At 43.0% G+C, this 24478-nt stretch overlaps 2 protein-coding genes across 3 annotated transcripts in view; both read left to right on the forward strand.

Moving 5' to 3' along the window:
- Positions 1-121: 121 nt before the first annotated feature.
- Positions 122-7779, forward strand: LOC143214237 (androglobin). 2 transcript variants are annotated; one of them, XM_076434991.1, is made up of 2 exons: positions 122-4668; positions 5150-7779. In XM_076434991.1, exons 1-2 carry the CDS (start codon positions 1990-1992, stop codon positions 5747-5749), a joined length of 3279 nt encoding a protein of 1092 aa, XP_076291106.1. In that variant the 5' UTR covers positions 122-1989; the 3' UTR covers positions 5750-7779. The 2 variants fall into 2 exon arrangements, with proteins under 2 accessions (XP_076291106.1, XP_076291105.1); XM_076434990.1 differs by having other exon boundaries at positions 122-1379; positions 1445-5185.
- A 3194-nt stretch (positions 7780-10973) lies between these two features.
- Positions 10974-24478, forward strand: part of LOC143214233 (fibrillin-3) — a 35891-nt gene continuing 22386 nt past the window's right edge. Inside the window, exons 1-2 of the mRNA XM_076434984.1 lie at positions 10974-11385; positions 14223-14627. Of these exons, the coding sequence (XP_076291099.1) occupies positions 14485-14627 (143 nt within the window). The 5' untranslated portion in view covers positions 10974-11385; positions 14223-14484. The remainder of the gene's footprint in view (positions 11386-14222; positions 14628-24478) is intronic.

Consider the following 24478-nt stretch of genomic DNA (forward strand, 5'->3'; position numbering starts at 1 on the left):
CACGTCACCGTCGTTCGTCGAATATTTACAGTGGATGTAAATTACACAGCTAATGTGTAAATATAATGTGTTCGGACTGTTTGTAGCCGTCTATTTGTTAACATTCATTTTGCGATGTAAAAAGTGACAGTCGTGTTTAATCATCGGAAGGGAGTTTCAGATATGTCTCTGACATTGAAAAAAGTTGCGGAGTCTGAATTCAGCTTGTCCTCCACAGAAGATTTTACATTATGGCCGGAATGGTCCGACGCGGCGTTAAATAAAGAAAACTGGGCTAATCCTAAAAGTACATAATACCGAATTAACTAAATTTAGTCGGAAGTTCATTTGTAATATTAATTATCAGATGGCTCGGATGGATTATTCATGGACATGCGGCCCGTCGATTTGCCTCCGTCTTTGGATTCCTCCGAATGGATAAGGGCAAAGAATTTAAAGAATCTAACCGTGGGTTCACATAATAAATTTTTTACTTTATATTTGTAGAATCCATTTCCACTAAGAATCCATGGAATAACATTTATAATAAATCTAGGAATCGGTGACAGTGTTCGCAGCTAGTTCAAAGCACCCAGACTTCATCGCAAACAATGAACATATATTGCACAGCGAAGTACGTCCAATGTATACAAATTTATCACTAATTAATAAATATTTGTTCTAGTTTTATTCGAATAAAAGACGAGGACCAGTTCGTTATATCTAATTAGAATTAATTGTTAATTATCAAATTAATTATTAAATATTCTCCATTCATTATTCCATTTATTCGATTAACAATTGATACAGAACAATCGCTCGAAATATAATGATTAAAACAGACCGATTGGACCGTGGTCTCAATTAAAAACAACTTTCAGTTCGCACGATGGGTTATTTCCGCGCTAATAAACCTTCAGTATTGCGGCCGAGATGGATTGGAAATAAGTGGCGAGAACAGCAATTTCATTTGGAATGGGCGGTACCAATCTTGGCGTGGCTGGATGCATGTGTATTCAATGAACAAAGCGGGCAAAGGGGCGAATCATCGTCCTACAGTGAATCCAAACGGTATATGCATCATTCCTCTCCTTTCTTCATTAAGTATATCATCATCGTTAGTTAGAATGTCGACAATCAACAGTTAGTGGAATTTAGAATGTTTCTATGTACGAAAGGGAAATACGTTGTGCGACTATACTTTTTGGGATCATGGCGTTACATCGTGGTGGACGACATGATACCAGTGAATTCTAATGGGGTGCCCGTTCTACCCCGTACATCAAACGACCATGAATTGTGGCCGATGTTGCTCTCGAAGGCTTTATTGAAACTTTGTTCTCTGACGTGGTCCGACGGTCGCGAAATTGTGGACTTCCATCCGGTTCATTGTCTAACGGGTAAAGTAAGCCATAATTAGTAACAATATCTGAATACATATATTAATACGGCCACAACCCTGCAGGTTGGGTCTGCCTGCGATTAGAAATCGGCTACCTGTCTCCGCAGGACAAATGGGACTTTCTGAGGAAATACGCGGGTCACTTCGAATGGAACGCGGACGTGGTAGAGCAGGGTGGGTATCGTGTGTAGTTATCCTTGCTACACTCTGTTTATAGTTTGAACCCTTTGGGAACAGGAACCTTGGAGCTGGAGAAAACCAGCGAGAAGTTGAAAGGTACGTTGAAATCGAACAAATCGAAGGATACGGAGGACACGAAGAAGTCGAAGTACACTGATCGAACGAAGAGATCGAAGGGTAGCGATCGATCGAAATCATCGAAACGCGAACAGAAGCATGTAGCGTTGAAAAAGCCTGAACCGGTTACTTTGTTCCTCGGATTGGAAGACATGCAGAAGCTTTCTTCGCAGACTGTGCCTGGATTGTCTCCTTGCTGGAGCCATTTTATTTATATCGCTCAGTCCCGCGATGTTCCCTTGGATCCAAAAGATGTACGGAAAGTTTTAACACTTTACGCTTAATTACTTTTTCAGTAAACGTTTCGATAAATGTCGCAGGTGAAGCCGCCTCTGGCAAAATGGAAGCTGTTTCGCTGGGCGAAGTGGGCGATCGAACAGGGAATAATCGATCCAGTCGAGTACTTCGTCCCGATTCGTTCCCTGAAGGTTGTCAGTCCCTTGAAGCACTTCGACGAAAGCGTAGTCAACAAATACAGCCTCGCGGGTGTTGAAGAAAATGCTGAAAAAGGTGCACCTACGTCAGAGAAATCGAAGAAGGGATCTTCGAAGAAGGGATCTTCGAAGAAGGGATCTTCTAAGAAGTCGCCGAAGGAAGTGGAAGAAGCTGGAAAGGATGTACCGGACGTGAGTTTCTGGGCAGACTTCAATAAGCTGGAACCGTACATCCGAGACGTCCATTTTTTCTACAAGTTAGAGTACTTCGAGTACACCGCGAAAGTGTCGGATTGTTTCAAAGGCAAAGATCTCGGAGATCAGAGAGCAGAGTCGAAGAAGGATAGCAAGAAAGGGAGTAGAGGAAATTCGCCCGTCCGAGAGACATCCGAGGAGTTCAAATTCACGGATGTCTATTGCTGGCCCCGGGAGATGTTGAGGAGTAGAAACGAGCCGTTGTACATCTTCGTTGATTCCGTGGGGGAGAAATTCTTCTTGATCAACTTCTCCACGTTCCAGATCCCTGTCAGCTCCGAGACTCTTGTTTCCGGCTCGAAGCTCACCAATGTCACGAGTGAAAGCTCGGAAGAGCAGCTCAGAGATTCTCCGAGTGTCTCGAGCTTCACTCGATCGGTAGCTAAGAGGAATTATTTAATTATCGAGAGACACAGCTGGTTTAACAGACAGAAGTACGGCAACGAATTGGTTCACTTGCCAACGGCAGGAACCAAGTCAACGGTGCTGGAACTGGAATCGGGAAGACACTTGCTGCGAGTGTACTGCGGCTCCGAGAGTAATTGCTTCACCAGCATTTCCTCTGACACGATCTTCCACTTGGGTGACCGCAGGAGGATCTACGAATTGATGTGCACAGAATCCGACACGATCGGTTTAAAAGTGAAGCACATCAGCAACTGCGCGAGCAACGCCTACCAGAAGTTCGGTACGAACGAATACTCAGACGCGATGAAACTGTACTACCAAAGCTACATGCCACCCGGTAACATCGAGAGAAAGAGGATTAAGACCTTCTACTATTATATACACGTGTGCTTGCTCAGCGAGAAGGTCAAATTGATTCGGGACCTTGTGCCGCAGGATCAGGTGCAAGGTATCGTCAGAGCACTGAGGATATTCTACCTGAACCCTCTGATCGGCTTGGACTGGTTCAATCCGTTCGCTCAAGCGTTGAAAGCCATCAGGGAGACTAGCACGCCTAGAACCTCGAATGAGAAGAACAAATTATTCCTGGAAGCCGTCCTCGAGAATAACCTCCTGAACAAGAACTACGCTGCGTCTGTTATTCAGTCATTCTTTAAGATGCTGTTGATCAGGAAGTACAAGATGATCCACAATCCCGCGCACAAAGAGCATCAAGGTGTCCTGGAGAACCTGCTGAAGGTCGTGGAGCTGTTTAACTATAATAAGAGGGAGTCTTTAGCTAGCTCTCTGTTCAGGTACATACTGAAGCACTTCGACAGGCTTCGGGACATATATCCTTGCTCGTTGGACTTCGAGCACACGATCCAGACGCAAGAGTTGACCGGGACGTTGAAGATGCTGAAACCAGAACAGTGGACGCCGATCGCCAGGCTCCTGATAAACACTCGCGCTACGGAGATTGTTTTCGCGAACATCGATCTGTTCGTGAATTTGCCCAGGTACTGCGTGCGCGTTTTCAACAATGATACGAAGCAGGAAATGCTGCGGGTGGTGAACAATGTGGTTCCGACCCGATACGAGCACGCCAAGTTAGGGTACACGGTATTCGCCTACGGCTGGAACGGTGATCAGCTAGCGAAAGAGGTGACTTGGACCATGCTGATGATCACGAAGAAAGCGCAGCCTGTGTTCTACACCATGGACCAGCTGAATACTCCTTCCACCAAACTGTTGGCTCCTCTCCTGGTCACCGAGGAACTAGCCAACAATTATATACCCAACAATAGCAAGTGCATCGCGAAGTGGATCACGAAGATCAGCAAACCCACTCTGGTGTCCTTCCGACTGTCCGCGTCCTACGATAAAGCGAAACTCCAGCTTAGAGTGATAGACACCGAAGACAATGTACTGACTGAAATCTCGGGAACCTCCACAGTCATTCTGCCTCATGTTTATTTGGCTCAGCCATCGAGTAACAGTCTAATGGAGGTCACAGTCAACGCTAAAGCTAGTACTGTTGTCAACGATGTTACCGAAAACGAAATTATGAATGGAAATCGTGCGAAGGAAGATTCCAACGAACAGATCGAAGTCGATGGAAGCAACGCCAGCAGGGAGAGCTTGTTCCAGGAGATTTATTACGTCGAGGCTTTTGTTCTCGACGACAGCTGGCCTCTCAATAAATCAGAGTGGGCTGTGGTCACAGAGATCAAATCGCTACGCGCCGGCTCTACCATTCGATCGAAGACATCTGTTCTGAGTTTGGGTAAGCTCTCCAAGGCTGAATCCGCCAGGATCAAAAGAGCTTCGAAAGCTTCCGGCGATGCTAATCATGGTCTTGACAAACCTTACTGGGTCCTACAGGTGGTCACCGATTCCGAAAGCGGTCTCGAGGTGCCATTTTCTTCACGTTTAGCTCGGTTTTAGATATTCTTGCAAGGGAGCTTACGCAACCGTAACGCGTCGATTTCAATGAAAAAGATGTTCGACACGTATTGTTTTTTTATAGCTGCCTGCCGACATTCATGTTAAGGAGGTGAAAAATCCATTTTATCGAATATTTCGAATGACGAGAATGAAAAATCCATTTTATCGAATGACGAATCGTTTAGCGTAAACTGATTAAAAAAATAATAATCTGTTTAAAAAATATACTTATTAATAAGTACCTTTCTTCTGAGGGGGAAATTTTTGTATTTTGTATTTCACCCCAACTTTCAGGGCTATTATCACTACCGTAACATGAATGTCAGCAGCTATAAAATAAATACATGTGAAAAAAATTTCATTAAAATCGGCGTGCTACGATTGGCTAACCTCCCTTGTTAGATATTCGAAGGTTACACAAATAGATCTTGATGACGTGAATGCGCAGATAACAGAAGACAAGTCAAAGGAGGAGAAGATCGCGAAGATGAAAGAAACTTGGGCGAAGGAGAATCCAGACAGTTTGGCGCGTGGCAAGAAGCTTCGAGAGGAATTCCGTGCGAAATACGAAATTCAGCCGGAAGCCATCGATCCGAGTACCAAGATGTTCCTCAAGGCATGTTGTCCGGGCGTTCCACTATCGCAGCTAGAGACTAGAACATTGGAACCGCCTCAATCGCTCCGTAAACTTCCGCCGTTGAGTTTGTCCGCTTATAAAATCAAAGAAGACGAAGAGGACACTCCATGGTTGAAGACGGTCTACGACGAGGAAACACTGAGGAACGCTCGTCTAGCGAATATCATTTACGCTCGGGAGGACTATAATGGCTCGGTCGAGGAATTGAGTGGGCTGATGAGGCACAGAATGGAAAGATATCACATGCTTTTCGGTGAACACTATGATTCGTTCTCCCAGAGGAGGACTCTCGTGGAGAATATTTACGAGGCGAGGAAATCTTACCTGACCAACAAGTCTTCGAGTCCTAAGGGCAGTGCGAAAGAGAAGAGTGCGAAAAACAAGAGTACGAAATTTAAATTAAATCCTTAGATTGTTATTAATTTATGCTATTCATGAAGGTATCTACTGAGAGATTAGATGTAGCTACTTATCTTCAACAAACTGGTAATTAAACAATACAAGCTTCCAGCTTGACTTTATTGTTTTATTTTGATTAGATGTAGCTGTAGCTATTATACGATGATATTTGAGCGCAAAATTAAACATGTAAATATATTGGTAAAATAAATATGTTGGTGAAAAGAGATTGAGAAATTGTGGGCTGATTATGGACAGCTCTGGAAGCCAAACTGGAAAAAATTACAAAATATAAGGATAATAATATTAAAAATTAGTAAGTACCATTTTTATATCATAACTAGAGGGGAGTTGTTGCTCGCTCGCGAGTAGGGTGTCAAACGACATTTGCGTACGTAACGAAATAAATTGTAATCGAAATTAACTAATACATGCATATGCGATAATGCAAACAGACGTCGATAATGTAAATTTCTATTGAAATATTGATTGAAAGCTGCGACGTTCTATTGAAATATTGATTAAAAGCTACGACGTTCGTTTTTTTGTTGTATTGAAATATGATTCTAGAAGCACTTTTAGTTTTCCCGAATTTTCCATTTTTCCGTGATACTTTTCCAATTTTTCTTATCCTATAACCTAGTTCGGACTAATACGAACATTTTAAAAAAAGGAATTAGCCAAATCGGTCCAGCCGTTCTCAAGTGATGCGCTTACCAACGAACAGCATTTGATTTTTATTTATATACATAGAATATAGGTCCTTTAATAGAAAAAAAATCGTCTGCATCCAAATTTGAATAAGCGTCCGGTGACTTATGGACGGGAACGTATGTTTGCGCAGATTTCTCTATCCGGCTCATTAATCCGTGCTTTAGCAACCAGCGGGTCCAGCGACGTGACAAATGTCCACGTGCCGCGATATTGATTACGTGGATCCTAAAAAATCCTCGGGACCTCGGTGTTTTCTAAATTGCTCCACATCCACGGTCGCTAATCGAGGTCCGGAACTCGAACAGGAGCGGTTCTTTTGCATACTCTCGACTGGTAGTTATGGTCCTCGACGACGACGGGACACCTTTTTAACGATTGCCTTCCCCTACGCGCTCGCCATGGGAAAGAAAAGCACGCCGATCCGTTCCGTTCATTTTTCATCCGGGACCAGTCCTCGTCCTCTGGCGAGATTATTACTAAACTACGGAGGATGCTGGGGAAGAGGTCTAGGTTAAGCGCAAGAACAGGTACTCTGCTCAGGAGCCACCGAACAACGTGATATTTTACCCTTGATGAAGCTGATGTGCCATTTAATAATCCTGCGCTTCGCTGCCGCGCGATTTCTAATTAAATCGGAAATTTCAATCTGTTACGCAACGTTCGAGGATAAACGAACGACCCCCTCATTTATCTTTCGGGATAGTGTTCAGCGTTATTTCTTCGTTGCTGCTTTCGACATTTTATGTGCGTTGGTTGCCAAATGAATTAATAAGTTGTCGCTGGACTGTCTCAACTTATTAAAAACAAAAGATTGTGTGCTGTTTAAGGAGAAGATGTAAATGTTTTTCTAATAAAGAAACAGAAATTCTACGACCATGGGATCTTTATGTTGCCTGAAGAGATCAAGATCGTACTTTCCGAACGGCCTAGTGAAAGGAAAATTTTGGACAAACTACAAACGCACTGGAAAACCGTTTGCAACCGGATCAGCGTAACGTGGCATGATAATGTTAACAATATAATAACCGAATATTACGATAATGATGATTCTGTACCGGTTGAAATGTTACAAGAGCAGAGTCTCGAGGAATCTCATCGAGTCGTTTTCTTTTCCAGCATGCGGGTACGAAGGTGGCACGGTGCATCCCGGTGTGCGTGCGTTGATTGCAGGTGCATTCGCGTTTGCAGCACGGCAGCAGCCCCGCTTCGTTCGCTTCGTTCGCTTCGTTGGTAGCCGACTGGTAATCACTGTCGATCGTGTTTGTTAGCCGGTCTCGTCCTTCACGGGACGAATTACGATCAGGGTGGCATGGCGGCCTTTACAGACTACCGATGGCAATTTACCTAGTAAATATCTGCTACCGTCGAGACTCCTCGTGTATGTACACGCGCGGAAACGTGTCTAACGATACACTCGAACGGGCACGAGCTTGTACCGGCAAGCAAGTGTCGGATAAGATTAGGATTTATCCGGGGAGAACTGGAATTGATTGAGATTTCTCTACGTTCTGATCGTCGATCTTCCGCGGACGTTGATTATTTCGAGGATGCACGAGAAACGAGACGGTAATTTCGCTCGTGCACGCTCGGAGAATCGAGAAACGATACAAAATATTCGTTTTGTCCGATCGTTGTTGCTTGTTTTCGACAATTAGATTGTTCGTCGATGTGTCTGTTGGCAAATGTCGGAAGAAATAAATGGATTGAATGAATCCATGTTCATATTTACACCTTGAGCCTTCTTACTCGTCTGTTCCACGGAATTTTTCGACAGTTTACAATTGTGGGAAGTGAATTGCGGGATTGACGACTTTATCAATGAACCCTCTCCGGGTTTAGGGGGCAGCCATAAACGCGCGCCGCAGACACGCTACCGAGGGATAAAATGCAACGCGAGAGGACGTTAGTTTAACGCTTCCGCAATAAATGGAAGCCGCCACGGTAAAACTTGCTCGCGGTCGTTCCATCGCTCGTTTCCCGTTTTATTGGCAGTAAACGGGCCCCGTCCGGCAAAAAAAAAACAAGCGGCATGGTCGCCGTTAATCATTCACCGATTTCCCATGCGGAGCTCGCGTATATTAGAGTCGACCCGCGATTTTCATCGTCGTCGCGAATCGGAAAATCGCGCTTTACGAGCCGTTCCTCGACGGTATCGCGGCCCACCGGCACAAAGGAACAAAGGCCCCGACCGCGATTTATGAGTCCCCGTTAGCTTCGTACCATCCTTCGACGTTTCGCCGCGCGTCCACCGTGCGAATTCGCGCTTCACGCTTGTTACCAGCTTCGCGACTCAAGTCTCTTCAAATAGTTTCGCTTTTCCGAGCTGTTTGTAAAGCGAACGATGTTCCACTTGCAAAAATCACTTTCAAGAATTTCAAGTTGGAAGAAACGCTATGTCGCGATAAACACGTTCAGAAGAAACAATTTATGTGCCGTTGTGATGGTCACCAGTGGCGCGTTACCCTATGGGCAAATGCCCGGGGCCCCGAACACAAAGCAAGATCTAAATTCTACGTTTTTCTCATAAAGTTATTTCCTTGGGGTCAGGGGCCCCGAAATTCTACTTTGCCCAAGGTCCCAACTAGTTAATATAATAATAATAATAATAATTTGCTTTATTTCAGCCTTACAGCTAAGAAATGTGACTTGGTTTACGATAACCTATCTGTACAAAACTATCTTATTTCACACATACGGTCCATACCTTCGCTCATTCATTTCTATGTCTCACACATTCCTACCCTATCCTACTCTTTTAGTATCCTAATTATTACTAATCCACTTAATTCCTTACTTATTGCTTCCCTCCCCATTCCCTGAGTTTTGCATTTTTGGTTTGTTATTCTCTTTGGTTTATTTATGCTTTCTTTTCTCTTTTTTTTCCTCAACTTCTCCAACCACTCTTCAACCTTTCTATCTTTTTTCCCCCTCACTACATCCTCGAGCTTGATCATTTCCCCCATTATCCTGCAATCCCTTGTAACTAGTTAATATATAACGCGCTACTGATGGTCACCACCCGCATGAGACTTCCATGATCACCAACAGGGCGACTCATTGGGGATAACCGATACACAATAAAAAGAATTTTCCTCTTCCTATGTCTTTCCTCGCTTTTTAAAAATAGTTATAGGTTCCTCAGCTTTATTCTAAGACAGGCCTGGCCAGCACGCGGCCCGCGGGCCGCATACGGTCTGCCACGTTGAATTGTGCGGCCCATCGGGCGCTTTCATATTTCTATTGAATCTTTTGTTTCTCGTTGTATGTATACAAAAAATATTAAATAAATGAAAATTTGCTTGTGGCTATATTTGATATCTTTGATATAATTCAGTGTAACAATGAAATAAAACAAATTTTTGCGTCCACATCAAAAATTAAGTTTTACAATACTAAGTAAGATATTTTGCACAACGAGTTGTAAGTGCTTTTGGATCCACATATGCTTATGAAACATTTTTTTCGAGGATGAAATTTACAAAGAGTTCATCAGGTGCTTCATTAACTGATACCAATTTAAAAAACCAGGTAAGATGTGGAACGTCGAACATAAATACAGATTTACAAAAATTAAGTGAAAGAAAGGACAAACAAATATCTCAATAATTAAGACTCGAGAGTTAATTATATTGAATGATAGTATAACAACAAAGTTTTATTCATTTTGTGTTTGTATTACATTTTTTTTTTAAAGCATGTTTACCCAAAGTGGCCCGTGAAACCATTTGGGTTGGCCAGGCCTGTTCTAAGAGAACATTACGACTACAAAGATAGAATGTGCATGTTTTATTATACTCCAAGGTGTCGCCTCGCGAGAACAATATCACAGTTCCTTGACAGAGTCATCGGCTGACAATAGATGTTTCTAATCGCACGAAGCGGAAGCGATTACTTCTTAACACGATTATTGGTCCAGAACAGCAGAGGCCAATGCCGTAAGCGTTTCCCAATCGAAGTTTCCGTCTCGTCTGATAAAGCTCGGCTTGCGAAGGCTTTCTTCGTTCAAGCACTTTGATGCAGCTCGGACCAAGGAATAAATGTGTAGCACATTAGAGAGAAAGTTCTGTCGTATTTTAATTCATTGGGAAGTCATTAGGTGACAGGTTACCTGAAAGATGGCAACAAGTTGTTGCCATAAGACATAATGGAAATGATATCATTGAATGATATTAGATCTAATAGAAGCATACTGAAATTAGTCCTGGTGATTTTTATTTCGCATACAATTCTGCTGCTCGCGATCTGTTAGGTCAGTGGAAAAGTTGATCAATAAAAAGATTAAGTTTTCAGAGTAGATCGCTGCCGCCAGGCGTTACGAGGCTGATCTCGTTGACAGCGAGGAAGAAAAAGAAGGGTTGGGGACTGTTGGTGGCTGCTCTTCGTGTTCTCGGTCGTCAGCTGGATGCTGCCGGCGAGAAAACGGGCAGGGAAAGGAGGGAAAGGGCGCGTGGGGGGAAGGAGAGACGCGAGAAGACGAGGGAAGAGAGCAAGAGAGCCTCTTCTCTCCAGATGAGCCCTCTCTCGGAACCGCTCGTCCACAATTTGCCGCTCCAGTCTCGCGTCGAGTCCCGTCGGCGCATCTTTTCGGGGCTCGTTCCCTCGTTGCTCCTCCGTTTCTCATCGCAACAGCGTGTCCCACCGAAAACGCCGCGCACAAGTGTCCCTAGAAACTCATTAATCGCTCGGACTGATCAACCTCTGCGCGATCGTCTCCTTTTTCTTTATCGATCGGAAGATTTATCAAATTTTTTGATCACTTGGGTGGTCTGTTCGCGTGAACCCTCTTCCAAGGGGTGCACCACGCTCCCGTGATCGAGGATCGAGGTGAACGAGGAAAGGGTACACGTGGCTGGATCGGGATTTTAAGTGCTACTGGTGATACTGTGGATTATTGGTAGCTCGTGGTGGAGTTATGTTGATGGTTCCGTTGACAGGTATGATATCCGGTTAAGGCGATGGAGGTGTCGAGTTTTTTATTTCGATTTTGAAGAGCTTAGAGTGGGCCGATACCGTGCATGCGTTAACACTCTTGTAAAAGTTGTATCCCTTAGGAAAGAATTTTTAAACTAATTGTCAAAGTGAAACGCGCTGAGGAAAGTCTACAAATATAAAATCATCCGTAACAAAAATATCGCTAGCATAAGATAGGAGGAGTTTTGATTTTGTAGCAAGATAATGTTTATTACTGTCCATACTCGAAGAGGGAGCAGAAAAATTTAACAGAGCAACAGTATTTCGAGTGCTTAGTGAAGTATAATGGCTATTACAATGAACGTACAGTGCGGAAAAGTCGAAATGGCCGTAGCGAATCATTGACTGCCCGGCGGCGATTAGATGCGAACGTAATAAACGTTTTAGAATCGCGTTTGTCGCTGCGATATTTCTCGTCCTCGACACACCGCTCGTGATAGAACGTGCGAACAAGTCCGATCTCTTTTTGCGCGAGTTTTGCACGAGCATACCAAGCTTTATGGAACTATAATGATAGCCTCTGCTCAGTCCGCTTTTACGTTATGATAACGAGGGAAAGCGGAGAATGGTTAACCGTATCTCTGGCGAAATCGTCGCGCGAGTCCTTTTTTCCAATACATAGTCCTTTCGGCGTTTTCGCCTTCTCAATGAGAAATTTCCATGCGAGAGGAATTCCTCCGTTTCGATTAGAATTATTGAATACGATAAGTGCTAAGTTCGATAAATGTGTCAGGGACTGATGATAAGTTCCTCGCGATTAGATTGTTTTACATTCATTGCTGTTAATGAATTAGCAAAGATACTTGTTGAGGTGTACGTTTTTAAAATGTTTTCGGTGTCTTTAAAAATTATACCGTCTTGCTAAACGCTGCTGCTCCTTTAATCGTTTCTAGTTTCTATCTTCCACCTAAATTTATCGGAAAATCAATGAAACTTCTATTTTGCTTTTGTTTTGTTAAACATACCAAGAGAGAATATATACATTTTTATTTCGCTCCAGTAGATTGTAAATCAAGTAGAAGATTTTTATTTTGCATGAAGATCGACACGTAGTCGACGAAGAAGTAGAAAGCAGAGAAATCAGATAACTATAGTTGCGTTCTTGTTAGAGTCGAAAAAGAATAGAGAAGAAACTGTAGAGAATTCGAAGCAGCTAAAAAGTGATTTTTACGAATTTGTTGGCGACAGACATTATCGGGAGAGATTCAAGAGGAGATGAGACGATAATTTTTTCATTCGAGTCGTACATTAGAGATGGATACAGCATACGTTTCTAAAATGTTGATCAAACTGGAAGGCAGGCTTCCTCGCGATTCCTCGCTGGTTTTCGTCGTGCCGGGGAAACAGCTATTGTGGATATTTATATCAGAAGATAGTTCCATCTATCTCATCGTACTAATTTGGTGCTTCCGGAAAGGCGTCATAGTCAGCGTGGAATCGCGACAATTATCGCCTGTTGTCACTCCGCTTGGTTTACGTGGCGAAATTCTCGATTCTCTTGCGAAATGAATGCTAAAGTGCTTCCGACAGAGATCGAAATAATCATTTCAAGAGAAGCATCTTGAACATTTTTACTCCGGCAAAAATTTTATTCCTACTATCACGGTCCACGAGGAAATCCGCGGGACATAATTGCTGATGATGCATTGTTTGTATCGGCCTTCTAACTCTTTGAACTCGAGTCATCAACTCGTTATCAGTACCAGTATTACTTTCTGTTAATCGTCATGTTTCAAACGCGATTCTTAAGTAAAGGTCATCGACGAACGTCTATTTATAATGCGTAATTATGACATTTTTACTGTGTCGTAAAAAAATACGCAAGAATCAAACTGCTAGATATAACACAGCGGTGACGCAATCGATGATAATCTTTCTTCTTTCGACAGTCTATTTTGCACTGAAATGACATGCCGACAAACAGGAGACCTCTTCATTTGATGATTAAATATTATAAAAATGATTAACTAGTTTTTCCAAAGTTAGACTTTAAACTGATATATTTTCAGTCTGGTATGTAAAAACTTGACGCTCTTGGTATCAAACTCTTGCCACAGTTATTACTGATGAATTAGTATTATGTAGGATTCTAGTTTTGCTTGAGAATTATCATTTTGATAGGATATGGGCTAATAATAGGATATTGCCCCGAAAATGGGGCAAGTGCGTCTCCGAGAGTTAAAAATGCTTTCAAACCTTGTTTCAAGTACTACGGAGTAAGAAAGGATTAATTAAAGCATTAAATATATTGTTTAGTTTTATAGTTATCCATACAGTACGGACTTACCCCACCGTGATAGTACGGACTTGCCCCGTGTAGTATATTTACGGGGCAAGATCATCTTAGTGTTTTTCTCAATAAATTTTAAAAAATACAATAAGAACGGTTTATTTAATATAAACCTACATCAATATTTGTTGTACTTACCTGAAGTAACAACACAGAATACATTAATAACTTGTAAACTATTGCACGTTCAGGGTAACCTCACAGTTGTACGTGTACCTCGCTCGTGACTGTTTGGCATTGGTTAATTTAAGCGAGGGAAACACCTTTATTCTTGAATAGTTCATACTAACTTATACTACATTAATAAATACAAGCTAGAGAAAAATTTCGTTCGTATTATAATCAAAATAACCAATTAACGCACTTGCTCCGTAGACGGACTTACCTCACTCCACCTTATCTCCATTTTCAAACATTATCGGGTGATCTGACCTGCTTATACCGACTTCTTTTTTACTATTGATGTTAGCATTGAAGTTTGGGTGAAGAAATGGGTTGTACTCGTTTCAGGATACCGCGAGCGCGAAATTACCGAGCGAGGACCATGATCGAGCCTGCGATCGTGGTGGCGATCGCGGAGCAGCGTTGTTGAATCTCGAGGCTTGAAGAAAGCTCGCGTTCCGAGATCGATCGGGGATCATGCGCGTGATACGAGCCGTCATCGATCGCGCGACGAACTAACGAATATCGGGGCTCGTGATTCCGCTAGCTAGGACGAACAGGTTTGTCGTTCGATCGGATCCGAAGGGAAAAATCGTTTACCGGTTCAAAAATGCCGAACGGGGGCTTGTCGTTCTGCTGTTTGTGGCTGTTGCTGCTCGCCGTTCTCCGAGGAGCTTTGACCACGGGACAACGACACACCACCAGCCCCGGCCAGGATCTGGATAACACGCTGCAATCGGTACCACCTCACGGGTGAGTAGATCCAAGATCGAGTTATATCGAGCCGTCCCCATGAAAACGCTGACGGGCAATCGATGCTCGCCCTTAGATCGCGATAACCGAGCATCGGGACAGTAATTTCCGAGCTGTGTGATCACTAAGGCTGCGAGCCGACAACGTTTTCTTGCTCGGCGTTTGTTGGTAATCGGGATGATCGCGTTTTTATTTTCGGCTCGTTGAGAATCTACGGGTTGGGAAAAGGTTCCAGGGGATGATCCATCAACGGGCACCATATGTGGGTCAAACAGCTTCGATAAAAAGCTGATAACGATCACTTGGAAACTTAGGGTGAACCGTACGCGGGAACACCTGATCTTCGAGACTTGACAGAGACAAGGGAATTTGTCTTTTTTACGAATGAAACTTTCGTGAAAGGTCGACGAATCTAATTATTAGACTGGACTTTTACAATTCACTCAAACTTACCGTTCTGCAAATCAATTTTACGCACATTAAGGATATGTTATACATTGAATTCTTTAAATGTTTCCGCTGTCTCGCATTTGAGCTAGTCAGTATTTCCTGTTATAGGGGCTTTATTCAAACGGATCTTTATCTCCTTTCGCAGTATATTTCAATCTGATTCCAAATATAAAAAATTTCAAACGAACGAACAAATCGATCGTCGGCTCATAACGACGACCAGCGAGATGAGCAGACGATCGCCAGATTGATCCAGATGGTCGCCGACGATCGATCGGCATCAACACTGTACATAAATGCATAAAATTCGCAGTCTGCTGATTATAGTTGCATGGTCGAACCGTCGAGGATTGAACTGGAAGTTTCTAGTGGAACCCATGGAACGCAGTTCCATGGCGTGTACCCGGAGCGAATAGAGCGAAACGGTGGACACGTGACAAACATTACGCCGGACCAAGGCGTACACTATTACGTCATTCGTATGAAAAAAAGAAACTAGAGTAGAAAGTTCCTTGTTGAAGAGCGATTTCACTACACCCCCGGCCTTCCCGGCCAAGTAAAAATAGAAACGAGCTGAAAACAGCTTTATCACTGGCATTCCCACGTCTGGAAGTTGGGGACTTGTCAAACGGCTGCCACTTGCTGCGTGAGAATCCGACCGCGTGAATCTGCTCGATCGATCCCTGCCACTTAATTACTTTAACCATCGTTAAAGATCGTGCTGCCCGTTCACACGCGAGGAACTTAACATCCTATTAGTATGATCGTTGGACATTTTATGCGTTTATGAGAAAAATCTGTAGATATAATCTCAAACAGCAAAGAATTTTCCTATAAATCTTTAATAATCTAAGTAATTTCCAATAAAATCTTCAATACTCAACAATCATCATAGTACATTAATAACAAACAATTCTGAATCCTTCATTCGCAGCCACACGAAAGTACGTCTGAGATCTCGATAAGAGCTAGATCACGATCAAGGAAACGATTCCGCAGCGTTCGAGTTCGTATAATGAGCGACTGCATGGCTGACGCGGATTATCGGATGATAATTCAGGACATAAATTATTCCGGCGTGTAATTGATGGCTGTACCGATGGTTTTAGAGTTTAATTCGGACAGCCGTGGATCGGTCGGGCTTTCCTCCCGGATGATCTCGCGGATCGTGGCTAATTAAACGCGGCGGAATGCGCGAAGATTAGGCGAGGCTTCCTCGAAGGTCACCGGGGGCCGAGTAAATCGCGATGACGGAACGTTTTCAACGTTCCCAGGCGATCGCGGAAAACGTTTCCGCCTTGAAATCGTCTGCCACGGTCAATTCGACCGAATCAACGGATAATAATAGTTCATCATCCATTTGGATCCGCGTTGGTTCTCGAAATTGTTTCTGGAAATAGCGGTGAAGCACGAAACCTCGCGCCTTTTGCCGCGCGAGAAACCAAGGAGAAAATGAATAGCGGCAATAGAAACGCGACGGCGTGACGTAACGCAACACGCGAGATAACCCAATTAGGTGTTATCGTGGCTTTTCGACGCGACGCGACGGCACGACTTGCCTTGGATTATGGCAATCAACGATCTCGCGAAACCTTTTTCTTCCGCGAGCCTCGAGTTTCGTCGATTTTTCTCGACGCGACGGTTCGCTAAGAAAATACAGAAATTTGTCTTTCCGTTTAAATGCCAACAACCTCCGAGCGTACTCCGTAACTGGATCGACGTTATCGCCTCGCCTAATACTCCTGTATTAAGTGAAATCACGAGATCGTCGGCACTCCGATTTTACTTATTTCCCGCGTATCGAGATTCACCGGCTGCGAAGCCGGGAGGAGAGATCCGCTCGCGGACGCGCGGTCCCACTATCCACTATCGCGTGCAATGAGCTGCCAAGAATCTTTTACCGTAACAAACTAGTTCCTCTGGTCCCAGTTATACGATACCCTCAGTAATGTCGAATACTTTTCCGCGAGAGTGGCTAATACTGTCAGTTGGTGGCTTTGTATAATAAAGCGCCACCGGCTTCCACTTACGCCGACATTCCACGTTCGCCTCCTCGCCGGCTTCCTTTTTTTTTCCCAAAACGATAAAAGAATTCGTAAAAACGAGCAGCTTCCCTTTCAACCACGCCAACCGTATTTATCATTCGCCGTGATATCGTCTCGCAGTCTACGTCGCACTGGAGAAAAGTGAAAATTAAGGGGGTAGTCTCGTTTCCAGAACCTAAACAGTTGTTCGGTCGCCTTCGGAAGTCCTATTTTTACGTTTATAACATTCGAATAGAAATTTAACCCCTCGCTCTACGATTTATTTTACGGTTTCAGTGATTAGAACTTTTCTGTTTGCCTGTATCTTCTCTAATAGCTGTGGATTAACAAAATCAAAAGGAATTTTATTTCGGTCTAAAGGAAATTAATAAAATGCATATATTTATGATACTCTGTTCTGAATCTTCATCACGAATCTGACACGATATTATAGGGCAACGGGTTGAATACGTAAATGTATTATTCGGATAATTATCGGAGAAAAGAGATTCAGAAATTGTGGGATCCTGAATGAATGAATGAACGTGATTTGTGCCGATGCGAAGAAGGATAGAGAGGTCCAATTCGTTCAGAAGGACAGCCTCGCAAACTTCTATCGCGCGTCATGAAGTAAATGAAGTAAATCGACCCTGAGCGAGGATGAAGGCCAACGAAAATCGAGCAAATCGTCAGGACGTGTCGGCGGCGATCGCAGCAACTTTTTCATTAATAAAGCCGTATTAGCTGGTGTCTTGTCACGGCCAATTGGAGGCCGGTTTGGCACGGTACCATTGAACCGGCGCGGCGGTGATGTGCCATTAACGCCTTCGCATCGATTATGGTTGTACTTGTCCACGATCGTAGAAAATCGGTGGCGGACGTTCGGTGGTCAACTAGGAGGCGTGTAATCGGCCCCCGGACAGATAACGCGTGCCCTACAATCGATGAACTTTGTCATTTATCGGCGGTACACGCTCGAACGCGACGATAACAAATGTTCTGGTCGGAATTAATAAAGCTGGACGAGTTAGGCGCGCGCGACGCGGTTCGGCAAACTGTTTATACGCTGTCTCCCGGGGCGTTTAATCTGCGTTTAATAGATTCGGACGCAGCCGGAGTTAATGGGCCGTCTATGTGAACGGACTCGTCGATTCGCGTTCGCTTGAATTCGGCAGACGACAGCTCCGTTTATGATTGAAACACCGCATTTAAAGTTTCGAGTTTCTAAGTATACTGTACAGGGTGAGTCACCTAACGTTGCCATCTCAAATATCTTTGTTGTTTTTAAAGATACGTCAAATGTCTGAAAGACAAAGTTGAATGGTAAAATGGGGCTCATACGATACCAAAAATATTTTTGTTTTTATGTGATTTTTTTTAGAGATATGAAGGTCGCCTTCATTTTTTTAAAAATGGAATAAGGTATTTTTCAATACATCAATCGATGCAGCTGGACATCCGTTATAAAAAAGTACTAACCTATGTATGTCGAAAAGTTAGTATAGTTCAGGAGATATTTCAATTTAAATAACTCTAGAATCAGAGTTGTGCAGAATTATAATTACAAAGTAATTGAATTACATTCATTTACATTCAATTACATCAATTATATTGTAATTTATAATTCAGATCTGCATTCAATTAAATTACAATGTAATTCGTAATTACAATGGAGTACAATTATAAAATACTTCGTAATTAAATTACATAGAATAGCGTTACGTATTATGAACGAGGACGAGGAATAGTAACTACGCCGCACAGACACTAAACAAGTATATGAAAGAAAAACATAAAAATATATCGCACTTCTTCAAAGTTCTGGACTATAATTGGGAGAGTTGTATTTTAATTATGTTGTATTTCAATTGTATTGTATTTCAATTTATATTGTATTTCAATTATATTGTATTTCAATTACACATCTGATTAAAATACTTAGTAATTGAATTACAATGTAATTGAATTAGCACAACATTAGCGTTTATTTGCTAGTGTAACGTCTTAGTACGACAGTAGGTTAGTACTTTTTTATAACAAATGTCCAGCTGCATCGATTGATGTATTAAAAAATACCTCATTCCATTTAAAGAAATGAAGGTGACCTGTATATCTCTATCAAAAATTACGTAAAAACAAAAATATTTTTGGTATCGTATGACAACTTTCAGACATTTGACGTATCTGTAAAAACAACAAAGATATTTGGGGTGGCAACGTTAGGTGACTCAGCCTGTACACGCGAGTAATTAAAAGTTAAGAATGATTATCAGAAAGAATAGAGTTTCCAGTCACGAGTGTCGCTAATAAGCGTGATAATTTCTGTCAGCGATAAAATGACTAGGCAGAAAGAAAAAGTAGACTAACGACAAAACTAACCGGAAAGATGAGCAATTTAACAAGTGGCTCACTTTCTTATCATCTCTCTGCCCACCGGTCGATCTAACCTTCACCACTGACTGCTCCATTACTTCAACTTCACTTCCGCTACACTAGGCGCGGAATATTCACTCCAACAGCTTCGCTTCTCGCCTGAAATCACGCCTAAACGACTCCGTAAAATACTCTCCGAATGATCCGCTGATCAACTAGAAATCAAACTACCTCTAATTAAATGTCTTCGTTGAAAAATTTTCTAGTTCTCAATTTATTCATTGGTGCCTCTCTTGCCTTCCCGATATAAGCGGAGAACAGCTGTCGGAGAACCACCCTTGTGCGACTAGCTAGAAAATAGGATAGGACCTATTTCACGCCTAATGCGGGATCACCACTTACATAATTATTCACGGTTAGTCCGCCACTTAGATTAGTTGAAACTAAGTGGGGGTTTACGTAACCCACGCGGGAGGAAGTGAAAGAGGAACTGGAGGGAGGAAAAGTGGCATCTTTATTGCATAGTGGCACGTTTCAGCTGGAATCGCGCAACTCGGATTGTTCGCCAATTAGGATCGATTCGCGGAATGGGGTCAGACGCTAACTCGGTTTCGGCGAAATCTCAATTCGGCCAGATAAAGAGCCAGGCCCGATAAAAATGATGTCACTGGACGTTCAGGAGTTATTCAACCTTCCGCGAGCCGCGGGAGAGAAGAAATTCAGTCCCGATCAAACATAGAATCCATTGATGACTCTCCCTTCCTCGATTGTTTATTGTTCGCGGTGAGATCCGAGCCGGAACTTGCTCGTTCGTTCATCCTTTACGTTTTAGAATATTCAATTAGTTCTTTATTCTTCTAAGACTGAGATGTACACCTCGTGAGATAGTTCATATATGTAATACTAAACTGTTCAATGAATACGGACATAATACAGGGTGACAAGAAATAACGGAGTTAATCATTTCTTATTATAATTCTGTCAAATTGACGAGTTTTGAAAAACCAAATAATAACAACCATAACATGGACCTTTAGTATTCATATATTTAAGAAGTTTCGAAATGGCCACCCTTTGCGCCGATTCAGAGGCTCAAACGTGTCTTGAAATTGTCGGCAATGGGCCGCAGCTCTCCTGGCGTCATTCGGTCCCATTCCCGGCACAGAGATTTTTTCAATGACTCCAAATTTTTATGGGGCCGAGCACAGGCCCTGGCCTCCAAAATCGACCACACGCTGTAGTCCATCGGGTTGAGATTCGGTGAGTACGGCGGCCATTCCACAAATGTGGTGAAACCTGGAAAATGGGCTTTGCACCACTCCTGAGTCGTTTTCGCCCTGTGGACCGGCGCGGAATCCTGCTGTAACGTCCATTCCGGATCGCCGAGGTGCTGTTGGGCCCACAGAAGTACGACGGCTTCGAGAATGTCCCGTCGATACACTTCTTGGTTGATTTTGACCCCTTGATCCACGAAAACCGTAGCAAATCCCGTTTTCCAGGTTTCATCACATCTGCGGAATGGCCGCCGTACTCACCGGATCTCAACTCTATGAACTCCAGCGTTTGGTCGATTTTGGAGGCCAGGGCCTGTGCTCAGCCCCCTAAAAGTTTCGAGTCGCTGAAAAAATCTCTGCGCCGGGTGTGGGACCGAATGACGGCAGAAGAGCTACGGCCCATAGCCGAAAATTTCAAAACACGTTTGAGCCTCTGAATCGGCTCAAAGGGTGGCCACTTCGAAACTTCTTAAATATATGAATACTAAAGGTCTATGTTATGGTTGTTATCATTTGTTTAATGAATTAAAAATGTTTAACTCCGTTATGTCTTGTCACCCTGTAAAATGAAAAGATCTCGTCTGTTAACGCTATGGACTCCAATGGAAAAGGGCAAAAGGGGTTAAAGACTGGAACCTTCTGTTTCCTGTTTACAGAACCGCTATCCCCGTTTCAGACTTTCGTCTCATTGATTCGATGATTCCCGAGTAATTCACGTTACGCGGTGAATTAGCCTAGGTCTGCCGCGAACAGTGTACACTAGGTGAACAATGAGCAATTGTCGCAATTACGTTCGCAACTGGTGTCAACCGATTCCTAGCCGAACGCAGCCGTTGATCTCCTAATTATCAGTGGCGGGGGGACATAATAAGCGGCACAATAAATTTCCATCATAATCGTTGACATAATGCTGACGGTTTCGTAACAGTGGCTGGCCTCAATAGCCTCCCTTAATCTTTCCCGATGGTGTTTTAAACAACCGTAAATAATGCTCCGTGTTTGTTCTACCTAATTCCGCGTCTCCTAGCGCGACGGACGTTTTTCCCTCTTCCTCTTTCCTTGTTTCTTGTTCCACGTTTCTCGTTCTCTTCGTCGTCGCCGGCCGACGCCAACCGAGAAGGAGGGAGGCTGTTTGCACAACCTTTAAGCGCAACGCAGTCGCCTTTTGATCGGTTTAATTTTAATGGACCGTAATCCGCCATCACGAGAGCCATTCCAACAGTCGTTTCAGATCCATTAAGTGCACTTTCCAATTGAACTTTTAAACCCACACCCGCAGAGCTAAGGCTGTTTAGACACGCATCGGGGTTTGTGCAGCCCGTTTATTCGATTATTGCGCGCGCCCGCGACGACAGCGCAAATACCGCGAAACAGTTTGCGAATTACGACGAAGGAACGCGTCGGGTCGCCGCAGCCTGACTCCCTTAGAAAAATTCAATTGCCTCGGCTCCTTCTCCCTAATAAAATCTCACGTGATGATTCATTTAACCAACGGACAAAGTACCATTTCAAATACCGAAATAGTTCGCTTCATTCTAAATTGCCGACGTTAAAAGTATCGTACAGGTTTCCTGCACAAATTGGAGCGCACTCGTTATTTAAAGGATACACGAACGCTACCAGCATCCATTCACCGAGATCACGGAAACGTTTCAGATTGAGACACGAGACTGGTATCATTGATATCAGCTGGCAGCTCGTTAAGAAAGTGTATCATTACCGCGGGTGTGAAAATTACACCCCGAGGATCGTGTAACGCGTCGCTCGCCAGTATAATAAGCCGATTTCCAATTTGGTAATGAACCAATCGGCAGAATAGCCGCTGATCTGCATACATATTGCCTGGGAGAATTCTCAGAGAGCAGCGACTTTCACATAATAACCCTTGTCGATCTTTCGAACGGTGGCGAAGCCCACAATTATCCAATTAGCTGCGATGATAAAAATCAATCTCTGTCGGGCCCTGTCGGTCGTTTGTCACAGCGACACCTTACCATTCCGCGAACAATTTTTCTCCTTAATCCGGCTTTCACAACTTCTCGCCCACTCGATTATCATATTTATTTGTTGATCTTCCGTTAATTGGATACGAGAAGCGATTCAAGTTCTCCGTGATGTAATATTTTATCGAATTTATACGTAATACTTGTCGTTCATTCCGAACGGAGTGTAGCCGCAGGTACATACATTGGTTCCGGTTTCATCAACATGAAAGGGGTTAAACATAGCTGCTGAACGACACGATAATCGTGTGTGTTTTGATATCCCCTTAGAAACTGCGTTCGTTATCGTTGTGTTACGTTCCTTGGCAAGTTACCCGTCTGATAACGCCGTGAATCCGGTGATATACGATTTATGCAACTGCAACAAATACCTGCCGCCTGATACTGGTTGTAAAGATCGTTCGCAATAATACAATTAGGGTAACTGGACCAGTGAATAAACGGGCACCAGTAAATGAACGCTTTTGTATATTTCAACAAATTTTAAGCCGCACGGCATACTAGCGATAATGACTCTTGGGCCAATGGAATGTATGACTCTTTTTCGTAGCTGTATTCCTATTGGTTTATATTGGTCAATTGACCATTAGTTTTTAAGATGGCCTATTTTCACCAAGTGCGTTGAGTGTGTGCAACAGAGCTAAAACTAGTAAGGTATGTATACACGACCCTTTCTTTTACACGTGAGTTTTTATACTTTTCTTTTACACATGAGATAAAAGTTACTAACAATATAGATGTACGATGGTTTAAATATTGAATATAAATCACAAAAATTGCTACAAAATGAATATTTCGTTAAAAATTCGTTGTGTCTATTCACTGGTCCACGATATTACTCATAGCCCAGTAAATGAACAGAGTGTTCATGAAGTGACAACAATGGTAGAATGTGAAAAAGGAAAGGTATGGAAATGGCCAGAAATTCCAGATACGGTTTGGTGCAAGAGACAGGATCTTTTAACAAAGATAACGGAGCCAAAGAAAATTAATTCCAGGGGATTTTTTGTGATTAAAGAGTTAAATAAATAGGAGAATATTGTTTAGTAATTTTGTTCATTCATTGGACCATCATTGTTCAATTACTAGAGTGTAGTGTTCATTGACTGGTATTTTGTTATATTTTTTATTTAACGTTTAATAAAGAAAAATAATAATAATTTCATTTTATTTGTGTTCATTTATTTTTGACAAATGAAGTATAGGGAGCCATTTGGCATGTATATGAGATTCCTTTAATCCACATATTTTTTTTAAAAATAAAATATCTTCCTGAACAATTTCTTAAATGTTCATTCACTGGTGCAGTTACCCTACGGCCATTACATCACACATGCGTTCCAATTATACTTCCCCCTTAACTAGAAGTATACATTTTCACCTAAATTTCTAAATTTCTCTCTTTCGCTTAAATGTTATGCTCCCCAATTGCGTCAGAGTGACCGCAACCCCCGTAAGGATGGTTTCAGGGGCTGGTATCGGCCACTTCGGCAAGTGTTGGCGTAAATGAACGTAAATGTGGTAGCGTGGCGTCGTTCGCGGCGCCGAGGCGCGTAAGTGGAGATACTTAGAGGCTGCCTATAGCAGCTGACGTTAATTACGGGCGGCTCAGTGTGAATGGCCGCCTTGTTCCGAGGTGGCGCACCACCATACCCTTCTTCCCGTTCTTTCTTCTCTCGCGAGCTGCGCGCGTGGCATGACACCGCGCGGAAAAAAATCGCGTTTCC

The sequence above is a fragment of the Lasioglossum baleicum genome, chromosome 12, assembly GCF_051020765.1.
Source record: "Lasioglossum baleicum chromosome 12, iyLasBale1, whole genome shotgun sequence".
NCBI classification, from domain to species: domain Eukaryota; kingdom Metazoa; phylum Arthropoda; class Insecta; order Hymenoptera; family Halictidae; genus Lasioglossum; species Lasioglossum baleicum.